The sequence below is a fragment of the Dryobates pubescens genome, chromosome 15 (assembly GCF_014839835.1).
Source record: "Dryobates pubescens isolate bDryPub1 chromosome 15, bDryPub1.pri, whole genome shotgun sequence".
NCBI classification, from domain to species: Eukaryota; Metazoa; Chordata; class Aves; order Piciformes; family Picidae; genus Dryobates; species Dryobates pubescens.
Window position 1 is genome coordinate 22867078 of NC_071626.1, and position 16914 is coordinate 22883991.

The following is a 16914-nucleotide window of genomic DNA, read 5'->3' on the forward strand; positions in this document are numbered from 1 at the left end:
ATGTCAAGCACTCATGAATACATCAGGAGTAAAAAATGCTATCATAGTCAAAATTTATCTTAAAACAGCTTTTTCAGCAATAAATATACTACTACATTGAATCAGTACACAGAGACTGTTATGCTTCCCTGTCCACACTGTTTTGTCACTCCCTCTGTCCCCTTCAGGCATGTTTGCCAAAGGGCTCAGCCTAAAAGATACCAAAAATGTGACCAAGTTGTCCAATTACAAACATTGGAATGGAATGGAATGGAATGGAATGGAATGGAATGGAATGGAATGGAATGGAATAGAATAGAATAGAATAGAATAGAATAGAATAGAATAGAATAGAATAGAATAGAATAGAATAGAATAGAATAGAATAGACCAGACCAGGTTAGAAGAGACCTTCGAGATCATCGTGTCCAACCCATCATCCAACACCACCTAATCAACTAAACCATGGCACCAAGCACCCCATCAAGTAGTGCCATGACATATCTCTCTTGACTTCCAGTTGTTACTCCTGGGGGTTCCACACTCCTTTTAGCTTTGCTTCCTATTGTTCCCCCTAGTACCATGGGACCATCTCAGGAAGCCTGATCATGGAGACTGATGTATGTATTTGGACACCTGAGTTGAAGGTTCATGAAACTAAGAATTTCCTGAAAAAAACCCATCATGGTCTGCTAACATCCCTGGTGAGGAAATCCAGAACCATACCTCAAGGACCAGCAAATCCGAATGGATCTTTGTTTACAAACTACCTCAAGTAGCTGCATTGCCCATAAGGTTACCAAGGACTTGGAGCGTCCTGTGCCATGACCTCAGAGGGCCTTGGCAAAGGTGAAGAAAGCACCATGGCAAGAGGGCCAGCAGGACAACATCTGCATAGCATGCTGTGAAGCTACAGCTGCAAGCACAGAGCCAAAACCTTGCCTCTGATGCCCAGGCTCACTGAGGAGGCAGGCTGGAGCTCAGGAAGGAGGTGTGTCATGAGCCAGTGTTATACACCTAAGTACTGCTACTGGCACTGACACAAACAGCAGGACTGACTTTCAGATCTCAGATAAGGCAGACCATTATCTCTGTATCTTCACATTACTTGAAAACCAAAAAGCAAATCCCTCCCCACAGAGAGCTCCACTGCCTTTGGGGGGCCTCTTGTTATCAGTCTGTCTTCTGACTTACAGATCTCCTTAGCTCTCATCTCCAAGTACTCAGCATGACCCTGAAACTAACCAGCACACATCCCACCCGCTCACAGCTTCTCAGTGCACTGCCAGCCACACAGCCAGCTGCAGCCAGGAACAAGCAGGGGCAGGGAGGGCAGGCCAGCACGGGGGTGCTCATGGACATGGTCCAGAGCAGACCATCCTCTCACCAACTCCTGCTTTCAGATTTACAAAGTGCCACGGCCAGAGGTATGCTCATCTTTCTAGCAGTTTTGTATTGTAACAGATTCAGTAAGGCCTGGAATAAATTTGGACATAACCAACAGTAAAAAGGCTGGAACTGGTGAGCCTGGTTAGGTAACACAACACAAAGGGCACAGGGAAACCCTTCCCTCAGTTTTGGCAGAACTCAGCAATGCTCCCACAAAATTTTAAACAAAGGGAGACTAAAAGAGGTCGAAATGACCGAAACACAGCTGTTAGAAGCTGGCCACTCGGGGATATTAAGGACCCCTCCAGTGTGGAGAGAAAAGCAGCTCTTACAAGACTGCAGATAGTATTTTGCCACTTGAGTAACAATTAAAAAAATTAAAAGACACAACATAAGCAAACAGGATACTTTGCAAGACAGTCCTTTTTCACCAGTCACACTCAATCTTCAGAGACACAACCAAAAAGGCCTTTTACTGAAGTCTACAATACAGCTTTAAACCGAAACTCTCTTGCTAAAAAAGTCCTGGATATGGCTTTGAAGAATAATTTTTTTCAGCAATTCTAGCTTTCTTTTCCCTTCAGTCCTCCTGAAAACACCTAGCAGGCTTTGCCAGCTGCTGTACAACTGGACCTTTCCCTCTGCCTGCAGCGCTGCCACATCCTATTGATGCCATCAGCACACTATGAGGCCAGTGCTGGGATCACTGGGGTGGTCCTCTGAGATGTGCCACACACATTAGCAGACAACTGGTTAATGCACTTAGCAAGTCCCTTTATAGACACCAGGCTTCAACCTTGTTTCTTACTGTGTACCAAAGGTGTGAATTAATCAGTACTAGCATGCAGTCTAACATGTTTTATTGATCAGTTGGTGATACTCCTGAAACCTACATCAAATTGGAGACTCAAAAAGGAAATGCAAAAAAAGCAGTGCTATTTTCTTGTGCATTTGATAGCACTGCTCATGTTAGATCCAAATGCAGCCCCTTTTTGTGGAATGACTCTTTCCTTAAGCTTTTGGGAAGCCAGAGAGAGCAGATTTCATGTCCTTCTAGTTTTGGTAACAAGAAGAGTTTTCTCTGCCTCCTAAGATATGCCACCAAACCCATCAAAATAAAATCAACAAAACGTACATTTAAGTTAGATCCCATGAAAAAAATAGATATTTCCTCACAGCTGTTGTTCACTGGAGTTAGTACTGCAGCTACACCACCTTCCCTATTGTTGGAAGATACTTTTATGTGCAATTAGTGCCAAGATCATTTGAACAGTGTCACTATCTGACAGCATGCACCAACCCACGGACAGGAACAACTGAGGATCTTCAATCATCTGTGTCTATCAGGTTAGCTGAGGTGGTGGGAAAGTGGGCACACTTTAATGGGGCAGGTGTGTAGGTATTTAATACTGCTCTTTATTCAGACACCAATTATTGCAGACAATAGCTGGCATTCACAAGACACTCTCAACCTGACAGTAACAGCACAAATAGAAATGCAACTACCTCTGGGACAGCCAAAATTAACCAGAGCACAGCAGTCCCACTGCAAGCAGGAACTGCTTTGACATGAAGCAGGTGCAAAAACTCCCACTCCTTTCAAAAAGAAAAGTTTCAGTACTCAGTTGTTTTAAATCTCAACATGAGCCAGCAGTGTCCCCAGGTAAGAAGGCCAATGGCATCCTGGCCTGCATCAGGAATAGTGTGGCCAGCAGGACAAGGGAGGGTATTCCTCCCCTGTACTCAGCACAGGTCAGGCCACACCTTGAGTAATGTGTCCTTTTCTGGGTGGCTTAATTCAAGAGAGATGTTGAGGTACTGGAACATGTGCAGAGAAGGGCAACAAAACTGGTGAGGGGCCTGGAACACAAGCCCTATGAGAAGAGGCTGAGGGAGCTGGGGTTGCTTAGCTTGGAGAGGAGGAGGCTCAGGGGAGACCTTATTGCTCTCTACAACTACCTGAAGGAAGGTTGTAGCCAGGTGGGGGTTGGTCTCTTCTCCCAGGCACCCAGCACCAGAACAAGAGGACACAGTCTCAAGCTGTGCCAGGGGAGGTTCAGGCTGGATATTAGGAAGAAGTTCTTCACACAGTGAGCGATTTGCCATTGGAATGGGCTGCCCAGGAAGGTGGTGGAGTCACCATTACTGGAGATCTTCAAAAAAAGACTGGATGAGGCACTTAGTGCCATGGTTTAGTTGATTGGATAGGGCTGGGTGATAAGTTGGACTGGATGATCTTGGAGGTCTCTTCTATGATTCTAAATCAAGGCACAAATAACTTGAGTCTCCTGAAACTCCCTGGCAAATGCCTAAAGCATTGGTGGAGTTAATCATACTTGAAAATGCACCCAGTGTTTCAAGGGGTCCCAAGCTGCTCCTGGGACAGCCTGTGCCTCCACAAAGTCCATGCTCAGTTATGTCAAGCTGATCAGCAGCAGGAGCAGAGCTGGATACTGCAGTCCTGGTAACACCTGTGACTGATATAGCAGATAAGAGCTTCTCTGGTCACCAGCAGTAGCACATAGATTTTTGGAAACACCTCTATCACAGAAAACCTTGCAGGCATATTTTTAACTGTGAGCTAAAGCCAGCAGGAAGAGCTTGCAAATGATTCTCCTTCTGACTGCAAAAACCAAGGAACAGCAAATCAAGAGCTCTCAAAGCAAATACCCAGTACTGTGCAGCATCTTGAACACAGCACTAAAACTATTCATCCTAAAAAAAAGGCTAAGTCTTAAGGCAGAGGGGGGAAACCAACAAACAAGCAAACAAACAAACCAAACCAAAACAAACCAAAACAAACCCACACCACAACCACCAAAAATCAAACAAGAAAAAAAGAAACACACACACACAAAACCAGACAAGAAACCCACAGGCAAAAAAGTCTCCAAACAAAAAACACAACCAAATAAAAAACACAGACAAAAAACAACCCCCCCAAAAAACCCCACAAACAAAGCAAGCCAGCCTATCTGGAATATATTTGGAGCCATATGCTCAATGATATAATCTGTAGTAGCTCCACTGCCTTAGCTGTTAAAAGGGCTGTGACATAAGAGCTCTTCTACTTTGCACCCACTTATTTGAGATCTCTTACTGCTTCCATGACCTTTAGATTTGTTTTTAGTAGGTGCTTTTGTAGAAGTCAGAAAAATTTAGATCTGATAGGAAAAAAAACCAAACAACAAAACCCACCCCCAAACATGATTTTCACAGCTGTGGTTTTCATTTCCCTGCTGGAAAAGTGTTGAAAGGTGGCTTTTTTTTTTGTGGCTTTCCTAAAATTGGAACCATTCAGTACCCTTATATTGATTTTTAGCAGCTATTAAATACCCCAGAGGAAAGGTTCCTCCCCCTACACATTTCTCAAGCAAACAATCCTGACAGCCAGTGGACTGCAGTAAGGTCATGGAAGCAGTAAGAGATCTTAAATAAGTGGGTGCAAAGTAGAAGGGTTCTTATGTCACAGCCCTTTTAACAGCTAAGGCAGTGGAGCTACTACAGATTATATCATTGAGCATATGGCTCCAAATATATTCTATATAGGCTGGCTTGCTTTGTGGGTTTTTTTTTGGGGGGGTTGTTTTTTGTCTGTGTTTTTCATGTGGTTGAGTTTTTTGTTTGGAGAATTTTTTTTGCCTGTGTTTTTTGGGTTTTTTTCTTTAGTTTAATATATTTTGTCTTTAAAAATCACAAAATAAAGGGGATAAATCCATATCTTCCACACAGGAATTAAAGATATTGGGAGGGGAGGGGAGCAAGGAAACAACCAGCTTACATTTTGAAGAAACAGCTCTTGTCCAAAAATGTGGCAATAAAACCAGAGAGAGAGAAAAAACCACAACAACTCAGCTCTTATTTGCTGGTTTTCTTCAGTCAGTCATATTGACTGATGTTAAGGGTAGGAAGTGAGACGAGGAGGGAAGATGTTTTGATTTCTGTTAGACCAAAAGATCGAGGTAATCATGATGAGGAACTGGAAAATGAGCTGGAATCCCTTCTGTCTCGCATGTTAATGGCAGGTTTGTTAACAACATGACAAGCACAAGGCTATCAGCGCAACACAGCTCCTTCAGCTCTGCTCTCAGCCACATATGTGCAACTCCAGGCTCCAGTGATCCACGTGAAACTGAAAACACAGCTTGCCTTCAGGAGTCCTGAGCTGCTGCTAACAATATGTGACAGAAATGGTGCAACTACACTTTGAGATCTCAGCTTGCACATCTAGAAAACTGCACATCCGGCGAGAATGGCATCCGGGCCTGCATCAGGAACAGTGCGGCCAGCAGGAGCAGGGAAGTCATTGTGCCTCTGTACTATGCACTGGTCAGGCCACACCTTGAGTCCTGTGTCCAGTTCTGGGCCCCTCAATTTCAGAAGGACATTGAGACTCTTGAATGTGTCCAGAGAAGGGCAATGAGGCTAGGGAGAGGTATGGAGCACAGCCCTGTGAGGAGAGGCTGAGGGAGCTGGGGTTGCTTAGCCTGGAGAAGAGGAGGCTCAGGGGAGACCTTCTTGCTGTCTACAACTACCTGAAGGGAGGTTGTAGCCAGGTGGGGGTTGGTCTCTTCTCCCAGGCAACCAGAACCAGAACAAGAGGACACAGTCTCAAGCTGTGCCAGGGGAGGTTTAGGGCTGGATGTTAGGAAGAAGTTCTTCCCAGAAAGAGAGATTGGCCATGGGAATGTGCTGCCCAGGGAGGTGGTGGAGTCACCATCACTGGAGGTGTTCTAAAAGGGATTGGATGTGGCACTTGAAGCCATGGTTTAGTAGTCATGAGGTGTTGGGTGTCAGGTTGGACCTGATGATCTTTGAGGTCTTTTCCAACCTTACTGATTCTATGATTCTATGAATATACCATGGTCAGTAAGAGCAGCAGAACAGGGTTCCCAGGGAAGTGGTGGGGAACTGGAGGGGTTTGTCTGTTCTCCCAGGCAACCAGCAACAGAACGAGGGGACACAGTCTCAAGTTGTGCCAGGGGAGGTTCAGGCTGGATATTAGGAAGAAGTTCATCACAGAGAGAGTGATTTCCCATTGGAATGTGCTGCCCAGGGAGGTGACGGAATCACCATCTTTGGACATCTTCAAGAAAAGACTGGATGAGGCACTTAGTGCCATGCTCTAGTTGATTGGATAGGGCTGGGTTGTAGGTTGGACTGGATGATCTTGGAGTTCTCTTCCAACCTCGTTGATTCTATGATTTGTAAAGCTGCTGCAATGGTTTAAATCAAAGAATGGGTTGACCTGTCTGTTCCACCAACACAGAAGCAAGGGGAAAAACAACCCACAAAAACAAACTTCCTGGTTGAGACAAGGAGAGGGAGATAAGAGTTTATTGAATGAATGAGATAACATGCACAATTACCTTAGCCTAATGCAGAAAACCCAAGGCAGACAGCTGTAGGAAGCAGCAAGCAGAAGCAAGCGAGCTAAAAGCCCAAGCCATGGAGCCACATCCCTCTCTGTCCCACTGCCATCTCAGCAGAAGGGAGCCAACACCCAAGAAAACCTGGAACCCAAAAGCAGCAACCAGAACAGGAAGTGTTAGAATCCAAACTTCTGGCCCCATCATACTTTGCTCCAGCCAGCACTCTCATTTTGAAGCTGGCATGAGGTAGGATGGCTTTGAATAACAGCAGCAAATTAAAACTCAGCCTATGACAGGTGTATATATTTAAGAACAAAAGGATGGAGATGGCAAATACTACAGAAAAGGTCAAGGTGTTAGCACAAGTGCAAAGCAGGCTGTGTCCTGAAGACATGCAGAAATGTGTGGGGGGGTTGGTTTGATTCTGAATGCCACCTGAAGGAAGGCCAAAATCAGACAATATGATTTGTTAGCAGCAGTGTGCCCAGGTGGCATCGAAAGACAATGGCATCTTGGCTTGTATCAGGAACAGTGTGGCCAGCAGCACTAGGGATGGAATTCTGCCCCTGTGCTCAGCACTGATGAGGCCTCACCTCAAGCACTGTGTGCAGCTCTGGGCCCTCACTTCAAGCAAGATCTTGAGGTGCTGCAGCAGGTCCAGAGGAGAGAGACAAGACTGGGGAAGGAACTGGAGGGAAAGTCTGATGAGGAGAGGCTGAGGGAGCTGGGGGTGTTCAGCCTGGAGAAGAGGAGGCTCGGGGGGACCTTATCACACTCTACAACTACCTGAAGGGAAGTTGTAGTAAGGTGGAGGTCAGGTTCTTCTCCCAGGCAACTTGTGACAAGATGAGAGGTCATGGCCTGAAGCTGTGCCAGGGTAGGTTTAGGTTGGATGTTAGGAAGCACTTCTTCATGGAAAAGGGAATCTGACACTGGAATGGACTGCCCAGGGAGATGGTGGAGTCGCCATCCCTGGAGGTGTTTAAAGAAAGATTGGATGTGGCACTCAGTGACAAGGGCTGGTCGATGTGGTGGTGTTAGGTCATAGGCTGGACTTGATCTCATAGATCTTTTCTGGCCTCAATAATTCTGTGATTCTGTTACCATGATGATTGTACTTCCTTAACCAAACTCAAGTACCAGGGGTCCTTTAAGAAGTCTTCCAAGCAAACAGGCTACTATAGCCCTGCATTATGAGACTAGGTGGAAAATTCATTCCCAGACAATGATGTGTTTACCTTCACATGGTGATTAGTTATAGGAGCATTGTCAGCACTTAAGGCACACTATTCACAGTACATTAAGGAGGCAATTAGAGCAAAAACCATCTTCAGCATTATTGTTCTTACTAATTAGCAGTAGTCTACAGGCAGGAGAACATCAATAATAATATGAACAGTCAATTTGTACCCACAACTTCCAGGGAAAAGAAAACAACTAAAATACATATTTTTGTCAAGAATTGAGACATGTATATTTAACAAGGTATCATCTACATTAGCAGCCCCTTGGGAGTTCTAACAAAACTGTTCAAATAATTAGGCATTCACTTCCATTTCACTTGCCTGGTTTTGCTTTCTTTGTTTTTTTAATCCTGTACCACAACATCCTCTAAAGGCAGAGAAAGAATAGACCTGAATTTTCAAACCACCAAGTCATTCTGCATGCCCAGCCTGACAGGACCTTGTAACAGTATTCTCTTCCTAAAAAATGCAATTGTACCTCATAAATTAGCTGTGTTCTTACTAAAGTCTGGTGGCCCAGACTATCCCCTCTTAGGGGAGGGACCAAATTCTTCAAAGACTGATGTGAAGACCTGGGGAAGACAAAAAGACAGTTTGCACATGCACATACAGAGGTTTAGGTTCGTTGCCAAAGGATGGGTCCTTACCTTCCCACTGGCCAGCCAGCACCAGACTTCTGCTAATGACAATGTCAATCTCTCTGGCACCATATTCCACAGCTAGCTTTATTTCAGCCAGTTTGGTTTCTAGAGGAGTTTGTCCAGATGGAAACCCAGCAGCCACTAGCAAGAGGGGGGATGCAGGTAGAGGGAAGAAAATATTTTATACATTGATCCTCAAATTGCATAAACCTCTATTACGTCAAAGAGTCTGAAAGTTGCTCTTTTTTCATCCCTACCCTGATACCAAACATCTAAATTCACTTCATCCTACCCTCTCCATTCACAAGAACTAGCTCTTCCCTCAAGAACCAATATCCAGCAACATAGTAAATGCATCTGGTGAAAAGGTCTCTTTCACATGCCTTAAACTTTTCCAAAGCAGCCTACAGTATTTATTGCTTCCAGTAGAACTGAGCAAGCAAGGAGTGAACTCATATATGAAACAATCCATACATTTTTAACTCTCCTCATTCTTTATTTCATGTTAAATCCTAGCAATAATATGTTTAAAAGCTAAATCACAGTACAGCAAAAATTGCTTTCAATGAAGTCTACTTAAGGTCACCTCTATGATGTTCAAGCACAAAACCCAAAGGTAACCTTGCAAACCTTAAAAAGAATGGCCCTGTCAGAGATCCTCTTTCTCTCTGATATATAAATACATTTAGTACATTTTTCCCCTACATAACAACAACAAAAAAAAGCCAGAAAACATGGATCTCAGCATTAAACACCTGATGTAACATCAGTTAGTCCCTGCTTTAAGCAGGAGGTTGGACCAGATGACATTTAGAGCTCCCTTCCAACCCGCATAATTAGTTGATTCTGCTTCCTGCTTATTGTAGATTCAAGACTTGTCTCTCATGTGTGGTGACTGGAGAAGAGCTGGCACTATTAGATTTGTAAGTACAAGTCCTGAACCTGGCAGGCTGCTCAGCAGGCAATAACCCTTGCCTCTGCACACAGCTTCACTGAATTCAGCCTGCAGGATTACACTTAAAAAACAAACAACTGATAGGGAAAAAAGAATTGTATTAGAACTCCTAAATATCATATTGCTTTATTAGTATTATCATCATCACTTACTTAGTGTCTACTGATACATTGTCCAGTACACATTCTAAATTTCTATTTGGGTGATGAGAACACTGATAAATCTTAAGGACCTCTTTGTAAAGCTTCCAGCAAAACAGACTTTGCATTCCTGACAAGCTTGAAGTTGAAAGAAAACAAAAGATTATACCAGAAGCAAACCCCTCCCTCCAACTCCTTCCTTCCACCTGGTACCTCCTCTCTTTATTCTCTCTGGGGAGGGGAAAAAGAATCAAGTCCAAACTGCTTGTTTTTTCTCAATCTTTTATAGCACCCAAGTATTTAATTGACTTACCTGAAGCTACTGGTATGTTACAACCCGCAGCCTTTAAGGCATTCACAGCGTCGGTGACTCTGGCAGGATATACACAAACAGCTGCCACAGTGATGCCTGCAAAAGCCACAGTTAACTTTTTTGGATAGGATAGGATACGATAGGATAGGACACGATAGGATAGGATAGGATAGGATAGGATAGGATAGGATAGGATAGGATAGGATAGGATAGGATAGAATGGAATGGAATGGAATGGCATGGAATGGCATGGAATGGCATGGAATGGAATGGCATGGAATAGAATAGAATAGAATAGAATAGAATAGAATAGAATAGAATAGAATAGAATAGAATAGATTCCCACCTTCTGGAGTGCAATCCATTCTGCAAGCATATGTACACTGGTTTTATTCCCCCCTCCTGCATTCTCACAAGGACCTTAAACACCTAAACCATGCTATTTCTGTTACATTTCCTCAAACATTTCAGGGAATTTTCTATACTGCTACCTCCCTTGTGTTCCTTCATCTGACCCTGGGAGCAGGTTTACCTTAGCAGGAGTTAAAACACAAAGATTTCTAGCAACAGATTTACTGTTTAATGCCAACAGGTACAGTTAAGACATGCTTAGTCATCAGAGTACTGTGAGAGAAACCACACTGCCAAGATCTGTCCTTACTTCTTGAGGCAGGCTAAGCCCAGCAGCAACTGAGCAGTCTTTATGTTAATGCAGTCCTACGGCACTTCAAGTTAAAACGCTGCTATTCTCTCCAAGTCTCAGATAATTGACCTCATATTTAATACTTCAACTATCTGAAGAGTCCATAAATCCAAGTTCCAAAAAAATGAAAAAAAAAAAGATTAATCTTTGATATTTTATGTGTCTAGCTTAAAACCAGAGGCCTGATTCCCCTTTGGTTCTACCTGGTATGACTTCAATCACTGCACCAACATCCACTGAAAACTGGAGTATTTCACCAGTAAAAGCATGCCCCAAATGTCACTGGGATTCTAGTTCTGTTAGGTCATCATAAGGCCAACATGACAGGACAAAAGTCAAATAGGTTTCACTGAGACGTCAGTGACTGCATCTGGAAGAAGCCAGAAATGCTGCTTGGGAAAAAAGAAGTTTATTTATAGTTCATAGAATCATGGAATCAATAAAGTTGGAAGAGACCTCAAAGATCATCAAGTCCAACCTGTCACCACAGACCTTATGACTACTAAACCATGGCACCAAGTGCCATGTCCAATCCCCTCTTGAACACCTCCAGGAACAGTGACTCCACCACCTCCCTGGGCAGCACATTCCAAAGGCTAACAACTCTCTCTGGGAAGAACTTTCTCCTCACCTCCAGCCTAAACTTCCCCTGGCACAGCTTGAGACTGTGTCCTCTTGTTCTGGTGCCGGTTGCCTGGGAGAAGAGACAAACCCCCACCCAGCTACAACCTCCCTTCAGGTAGTTGTAGAGAGCAAGAAGGTCTCCCCTGAGCCTCCTCTTCTCCAGGCTAAACAAACCCAGCTCCCTCAGCCTCTCCTCACAGGGCTGTGCTCAAGGCCTCTCCCCAGACTCACTGCCCTTCTCTAGACAAATTCAAGAGTCTCAATGTCCTTCTGAAATTGAGGGGCCCAGAACTGGACACAGGACTAAAGGTGTGGCCTGACCAGTGCAGTGTACAGGGGCAGAATGACCTCCCTGCTCCTGCTGGCCACACTGTTCTTGATGCAGGCCAGGATGCCATTGGCCCTCTTGGCCACCTGGGCACACTGCTGGCTCATGTTCAGCCTACTGTCAACCAGCACCCCCAGGTCCCTTTCTGCCTGGCTGCTCTCCAGCCACTCTGACCCCAGCCTGTAGCACTGCATGGGGTTGTTGTGGCCAAAGTGCAGCACCTGGCACTTGGACTTGTTGAATGTCATCATGTTGGACTCTGTCAGCCTGTCAAGGTCCCTCTGCAGAGCCCTTCTACCCTCTAACCAATCAACACAGTTATATCAACAGTCTCAAGGTGGAGTCTGCTTCAGTAATGTCAGTGAAGGTTTTACCACCTGTTTTTAAGGGCTCTCTTCTGCCCCATCAACTCTGTTGCCTTAGCTGGGAACCCTGTGTGTGTGTTAATCATGTTAATACATGACACAGACAGAGTCCCATACTCACTACAGCACTAATTCCTTAAAGGAGACTGGGTTGCATTGATGTCTGCTATCTAAAATACCAAAATAAGCAGGTAGCATGTTTTCTGAAAGAAAAAAACCATGCTTAGGACTGTGGAATGCATCTTTACTGACAGACAAGGTGGCAGGCACAACAGTTACCTACAGAAACAGAAGTTAAGGATGAAATCCAAAGGAGCCACACGAGCACTTCTCCCTTCTGTGATCTCGTAAAGGCATCAGCAGATGAACAGAACACTCAGCTCGTGTCAGTCACATCTCAGTGAACTGTTATTAGAAGCATACACTGAGGTTACACACTTGTGGCTTCCACACCAAATTTTCTCATTAATTATCATACCTCACAGTGCTGCCCTCAGTCCATCCTTCATTTTGGCTGCCTGAGAATGAATTTTTTTTTCTCCTTGTATTCTGTCAGTAACTCAAAGGAGTAAATATTTTGCAGTTAGAACATAGGACAGTTCTTTCAATAAGACCATGTAGGACCTAGTTTGTTCTCTCTGCAGTGCTGCCCACTATAACTGCTTCCATTACAGGAAGAAAAGGCCATTTTTTCACCTTTCTGAAAACTGAAAAACTCATGAGGAAACATAGATGGTGTTGGGTTATAGGTTGGACTTGATGATCTCAAAAGTCCTTTCCAACCTGGTTAATTCTGTTCTATTCTATAAACATTTTCTCTGCAAAATACACACACCAAAAGCTGTCATACCTTTATCGTGCATGTCCAAGGCTTTCAGCAGATCCTCTCTGATGGGATGCTTTGCTTTAAAACACAGTCTGTGAACGTTTGAAGCAGTATCATCGCCTGAAAGTGTGGTAAGGTCGATGCAGGTGACCGCTTTCAGCAGCCAAGCAGCCTACCAAGGGAGGGAAACCAAGAATATAGTAATTCAGTTTACCATTACAAAGCCAAACTGACTTAGAAGATGCAAGAACCAGAAGCCTGGCTCTCACTCTAAAAACAAGGAAACATATGGGTTGTAACATAGATGATACGAGTCAGCAGTGTGCCTGTGTGGCCAAGAGAGCCATTGGCATCCTGGCTTGTATTAGACACAGTGGCCAGCAGGAACAGGGACACCTCCAACTAGATCAGATTGCTCAGGGCTCCATCAGCTTTCAGCTTGAATGTTGCCAGGGATGGGGCCTCAATCACATCTCTGGGCAACCTGTTCCAGCTCTTTACTCTCATTGTAAAGAGCTTCCTCCTAATGTCCAACCTAAATCTACCCTGCTCTAGATTAAAACCACAGCCCCTCATACTATTGCTACAAGCCCTTCCCCAGCCTTCCTGTAAGACCCCTTGAGATACTGAAATGCAGCTACAAGGTCTTCCTGGAGCCATTTCTTCTCCAGGCTGAACCACCCAATTATCTCAGTTTGTTCTCATAGGAGAGATGCTCCAGCCCTCTGATATCTTTGTGGCCCTCCCCTGGACCTGCTCCAGCAGGTCCATATCCTTCTTGTGTTAAGGGCCACAGAGCTGGACACAGGACTCCAGGCGAGGCCTCATCAGAGCAAACTGGCAGAATTACCTGCTGGCCATACTTCTTTTTGATGCAGCCCAGGATGCAATTTGTCTTCTGGGCTGCAAGTGGCTTCATTGGCATGTCCAGCTTCTCAGCCACCAGTACCCCCAAGTCCTTTCCTGCAGGGCTTCTCTTTGTCTCATCATCCCCCGGCCTCTATTGATATAAAGGATTGCCCCAACCTCAGTGCCTTGCACTTTGCCTTACTGAACCTCTGGAGATTCTCCTTAGCCCACGTCTCTAGCCTGTCTAGGTCCCTCTGGATAGCCCCCCATCCTTGTCTTACCAACCACAGCACTCAGCTTGGTATCATCTGCAAACCTGTGGAGAGTGCCTTCAGTCTCGCTGTCTGTAGCACTGATGAAGATCTGAAACTGTCAGTGAAGACAGCATAGCTTGTTTCTGCAAGGAGGTATTACCCTGCAGATCTTAAGTTCCTTTTACACTGCAGATCTTAAGTCCCTTTCTGAACCTGCAGTAAACATTACACTGAAAGCTGCTTTGGGGTGACTGAACAGGTCTAAGCCTGACTGCTTGTCTCTAACTAATTTCTACTTTCACCCTGAAACATCTCAAAAGGGTTTCCCACTTTAAATGTTTCTAAGCTGCTTTCACTTGGATTTTTTTTTTATCCTTCATTCAAGGGAATTTTTGTCTCCTCTCTTATGACATGAATCACAAAATCATCATGACAGCTGTAGTCAAAAAGCTCCAAGAACTGCTATGAACTGTTTTTTAAAGGGATTTTCAAATATGTATTGTGGGAAATGGGCTTCAAATCTTGAATCTGTGCTGCTGCTCTCATTTAAACATGTAAAGGTTCAAAATCATCTCTGTGAAATAAACAGCAGGTGAGTAACCTGCAAGGACAGTGTTCAAACACAGGAGAGGTGCCTCTGGCATTCTTCAAATTTAAAACCTTACTTGAGTAGCTCAGTGCCTGTGTACTCCACACAGGAGAATCACAGAATTGTTAGGGGTGGAAGGGACCTCAAGGATTATCCAATTCCAACCCCGCTGCCATGGGCTGGGACACCTCACACTACTTCAGGCTGCTCAGAGCCACATCCAGCCTGGCCTTAAAGTCCTCCAGGGATGGGGCTTCCACCACTTCCCTGGGCAATCTGTTCCACTGAACAGAGAGTGGAGAAGTAATAGAAATAATTAAGTATTTGTCCTACAGACATGTGGAGGGAGTGACACTAAATCCCCTTCTTCCAAATGATTCTCTGTAGTCAAAGTTCATGGCTCTCTATGCCTTTGTTCTTTACACAGTCAAATCAAAGGTTTCATTTTTACACTACTGCACCTGCACTACCTGAAGACAGCCAAGGTTATGGAAAACCTCTGGATTTTCTCACTGACACTATTTCCAAAGCCAGAGCCACTGGACTGCAAAATTTGGTATCATGGGACTTTTTATGCATAAGAAACTCTTGAGAAATGCTGATCTGGTCTAACTTCCTTCAGTTTATGTCCATTTTTTTTACTTAATCATAACATTCAAAGCACAAACTTCCAGGTTCATGCAACAGGCAGAAAGTTTCTTTCCTCTACCTTCCAGCAAGATCTTACAGCTATATCAAGTTATTCCCAAACTGTCATCTGCAAGATCTCTTTGTAGACACAGCTTCAGCCACCCCAGAATAGCTGCCCAACATGCTAAAGCTCAGGGTGCCAACTATTTTGAACAGCTTTTTTAAGAACTATGTATAATTGAATTATTCTTGCTTTGTTCTATTGTGTTGCACTATTAGACTGATCCTGCACTATCTCCTTCCTCCCACTTCCAGGTTTTCAGTTACTTTTGCAAGTAAAAGACTTGCTCAGCATGCAGAGGGGAGGAACCACACAAATTTTCTAGCAGAGCAGCTTTTTAGTGAATGAAGAATCCATTTGTAATTTAGACACCAGTTACAACTCCATGGCTAAGAGCTCACTGGGAGCCTTTAAGTCTGCTGCGTGGTGTTTCTCAGACCTTGCCCTTGACTGCCGAAGCATCTGCAGCCAGCTCTGCTTGCAATTCCCCTCACAGTGCTTTCAATCCTGCTGCTGAGGTGGCAGAAACAAGTGTTACCATGCCTCACCTACTCCACATTGCAGAAGACACAAGCTTATGTTGCCTATCTGATGGTTTAGCATATAGAAACTGGAGAAACCAAAATGCACACCAGGCCAGTGTCTGTCAAATTGGCCAGAAGGGCAGCAACAGGAGTGCTTGAGGGTAACTGCTAGACAATTTTATTGGGTGTTCAATGAATACCAGTCAGCCCTGAAGTTCATTTAGAATGGAATGGAATGGAATGGAATGGAATGGAATGGACCAGACCAGGTTGGAAGAGACCTTCAAGATCATCGCATCCAACCCATCAACCAATCCAACACCACCTAATCAACTAAACCATGGCACCAAGCACCCCATCAAGTCTCCTGAACACCTCCAATGATGATGACTCCACCACCTCCTCAGGCAGCCCATTCCAATGGGCAATCACTCTCTCTGTATAGAACTTCTTCCTAACATCCAGCCTAAACCTCCCCTGGTGCAGCTTGAGACTGTGTCCTCTTGTTCTGGTGCTGGCTGCCTGGGAGAAGAGACCAACATTCACCTGTCTACAACCTCCCTTCAGGTAGTTGTAGACAGCAAGAAGGTTTCCCCTGAGCCTCCTCTTCTCCAGGCTAAGCAACCCCAGCTCCCTCACTCTCTCCTCATAGGGCTTGTGCTCCAAACCCCTCACCAACTTCATTGCCCTTCTCTGGACATGTTCCAGTGAATCAACATCCTTCCTGAACTGAGGGGCCCAGAACTGGACACAGGACTCAAGGTATGGCCTAACCAGTGCAGCATACAGGGGGGATAATGACCTCCCTGCTCCTGCTGGCCACACTATTCCTGATGCAGGCCAGGATGCCATTGGCCCTCTTGGCTGCCTGGGCACACTGCTGGCTCATGTTCAGCCTACCTTCGACCACTGTCCCCAGGTCCCTCTCAGCCTGACTGCTCTCCAGCCACTCTGTCCCCAGCCCGTAGCTCTGCATGGGGTTGTTGTGGCCAATGTGCAGAACCCGGCACTTGGATGTGTTAAATCTCATGCCCCTGGACTCTGCCCATCTGTCCAGCTGGTCAAGGTCCCTCTGCAGAGCCCTTCTGCCCTCTAACAGATCAACATCTGCTCCCAAGTTGGTGTCAT

The 16914-nt window shown here is 44.9% G+C and overlaps 1 protein-coding gene across 1 annotated transcript in view; it reads right to left on the minus strand.

Moving 5' to 3' along the window:
- DERA (deoxyribose-phosphate aldolase) overlaps positions 1 to 16914 on the minus strand; it is a 69938-nt gene that overhangs the window by 41794 nt on the left and 11230 nt on the right. The window contains exons 3-5 of the mRNA XM_054167838.1: positions 12904 to 13051; positions 10034 to 10129; positions 8632 to 8766 (exon numbers count right to left, since the gene is read on the minus strand). Coding sequence (XP_054023813.1) covers positions 8632 to 8766; positions 10034 to 10129; positions 12904 to 13051 — 379 coding nt within the window. The remainder of the gene's footprint in view (positions 1 to 8631; positions 8767 to 10033; positions 10130 to 12903; positions 13052 to 16914) is intronic.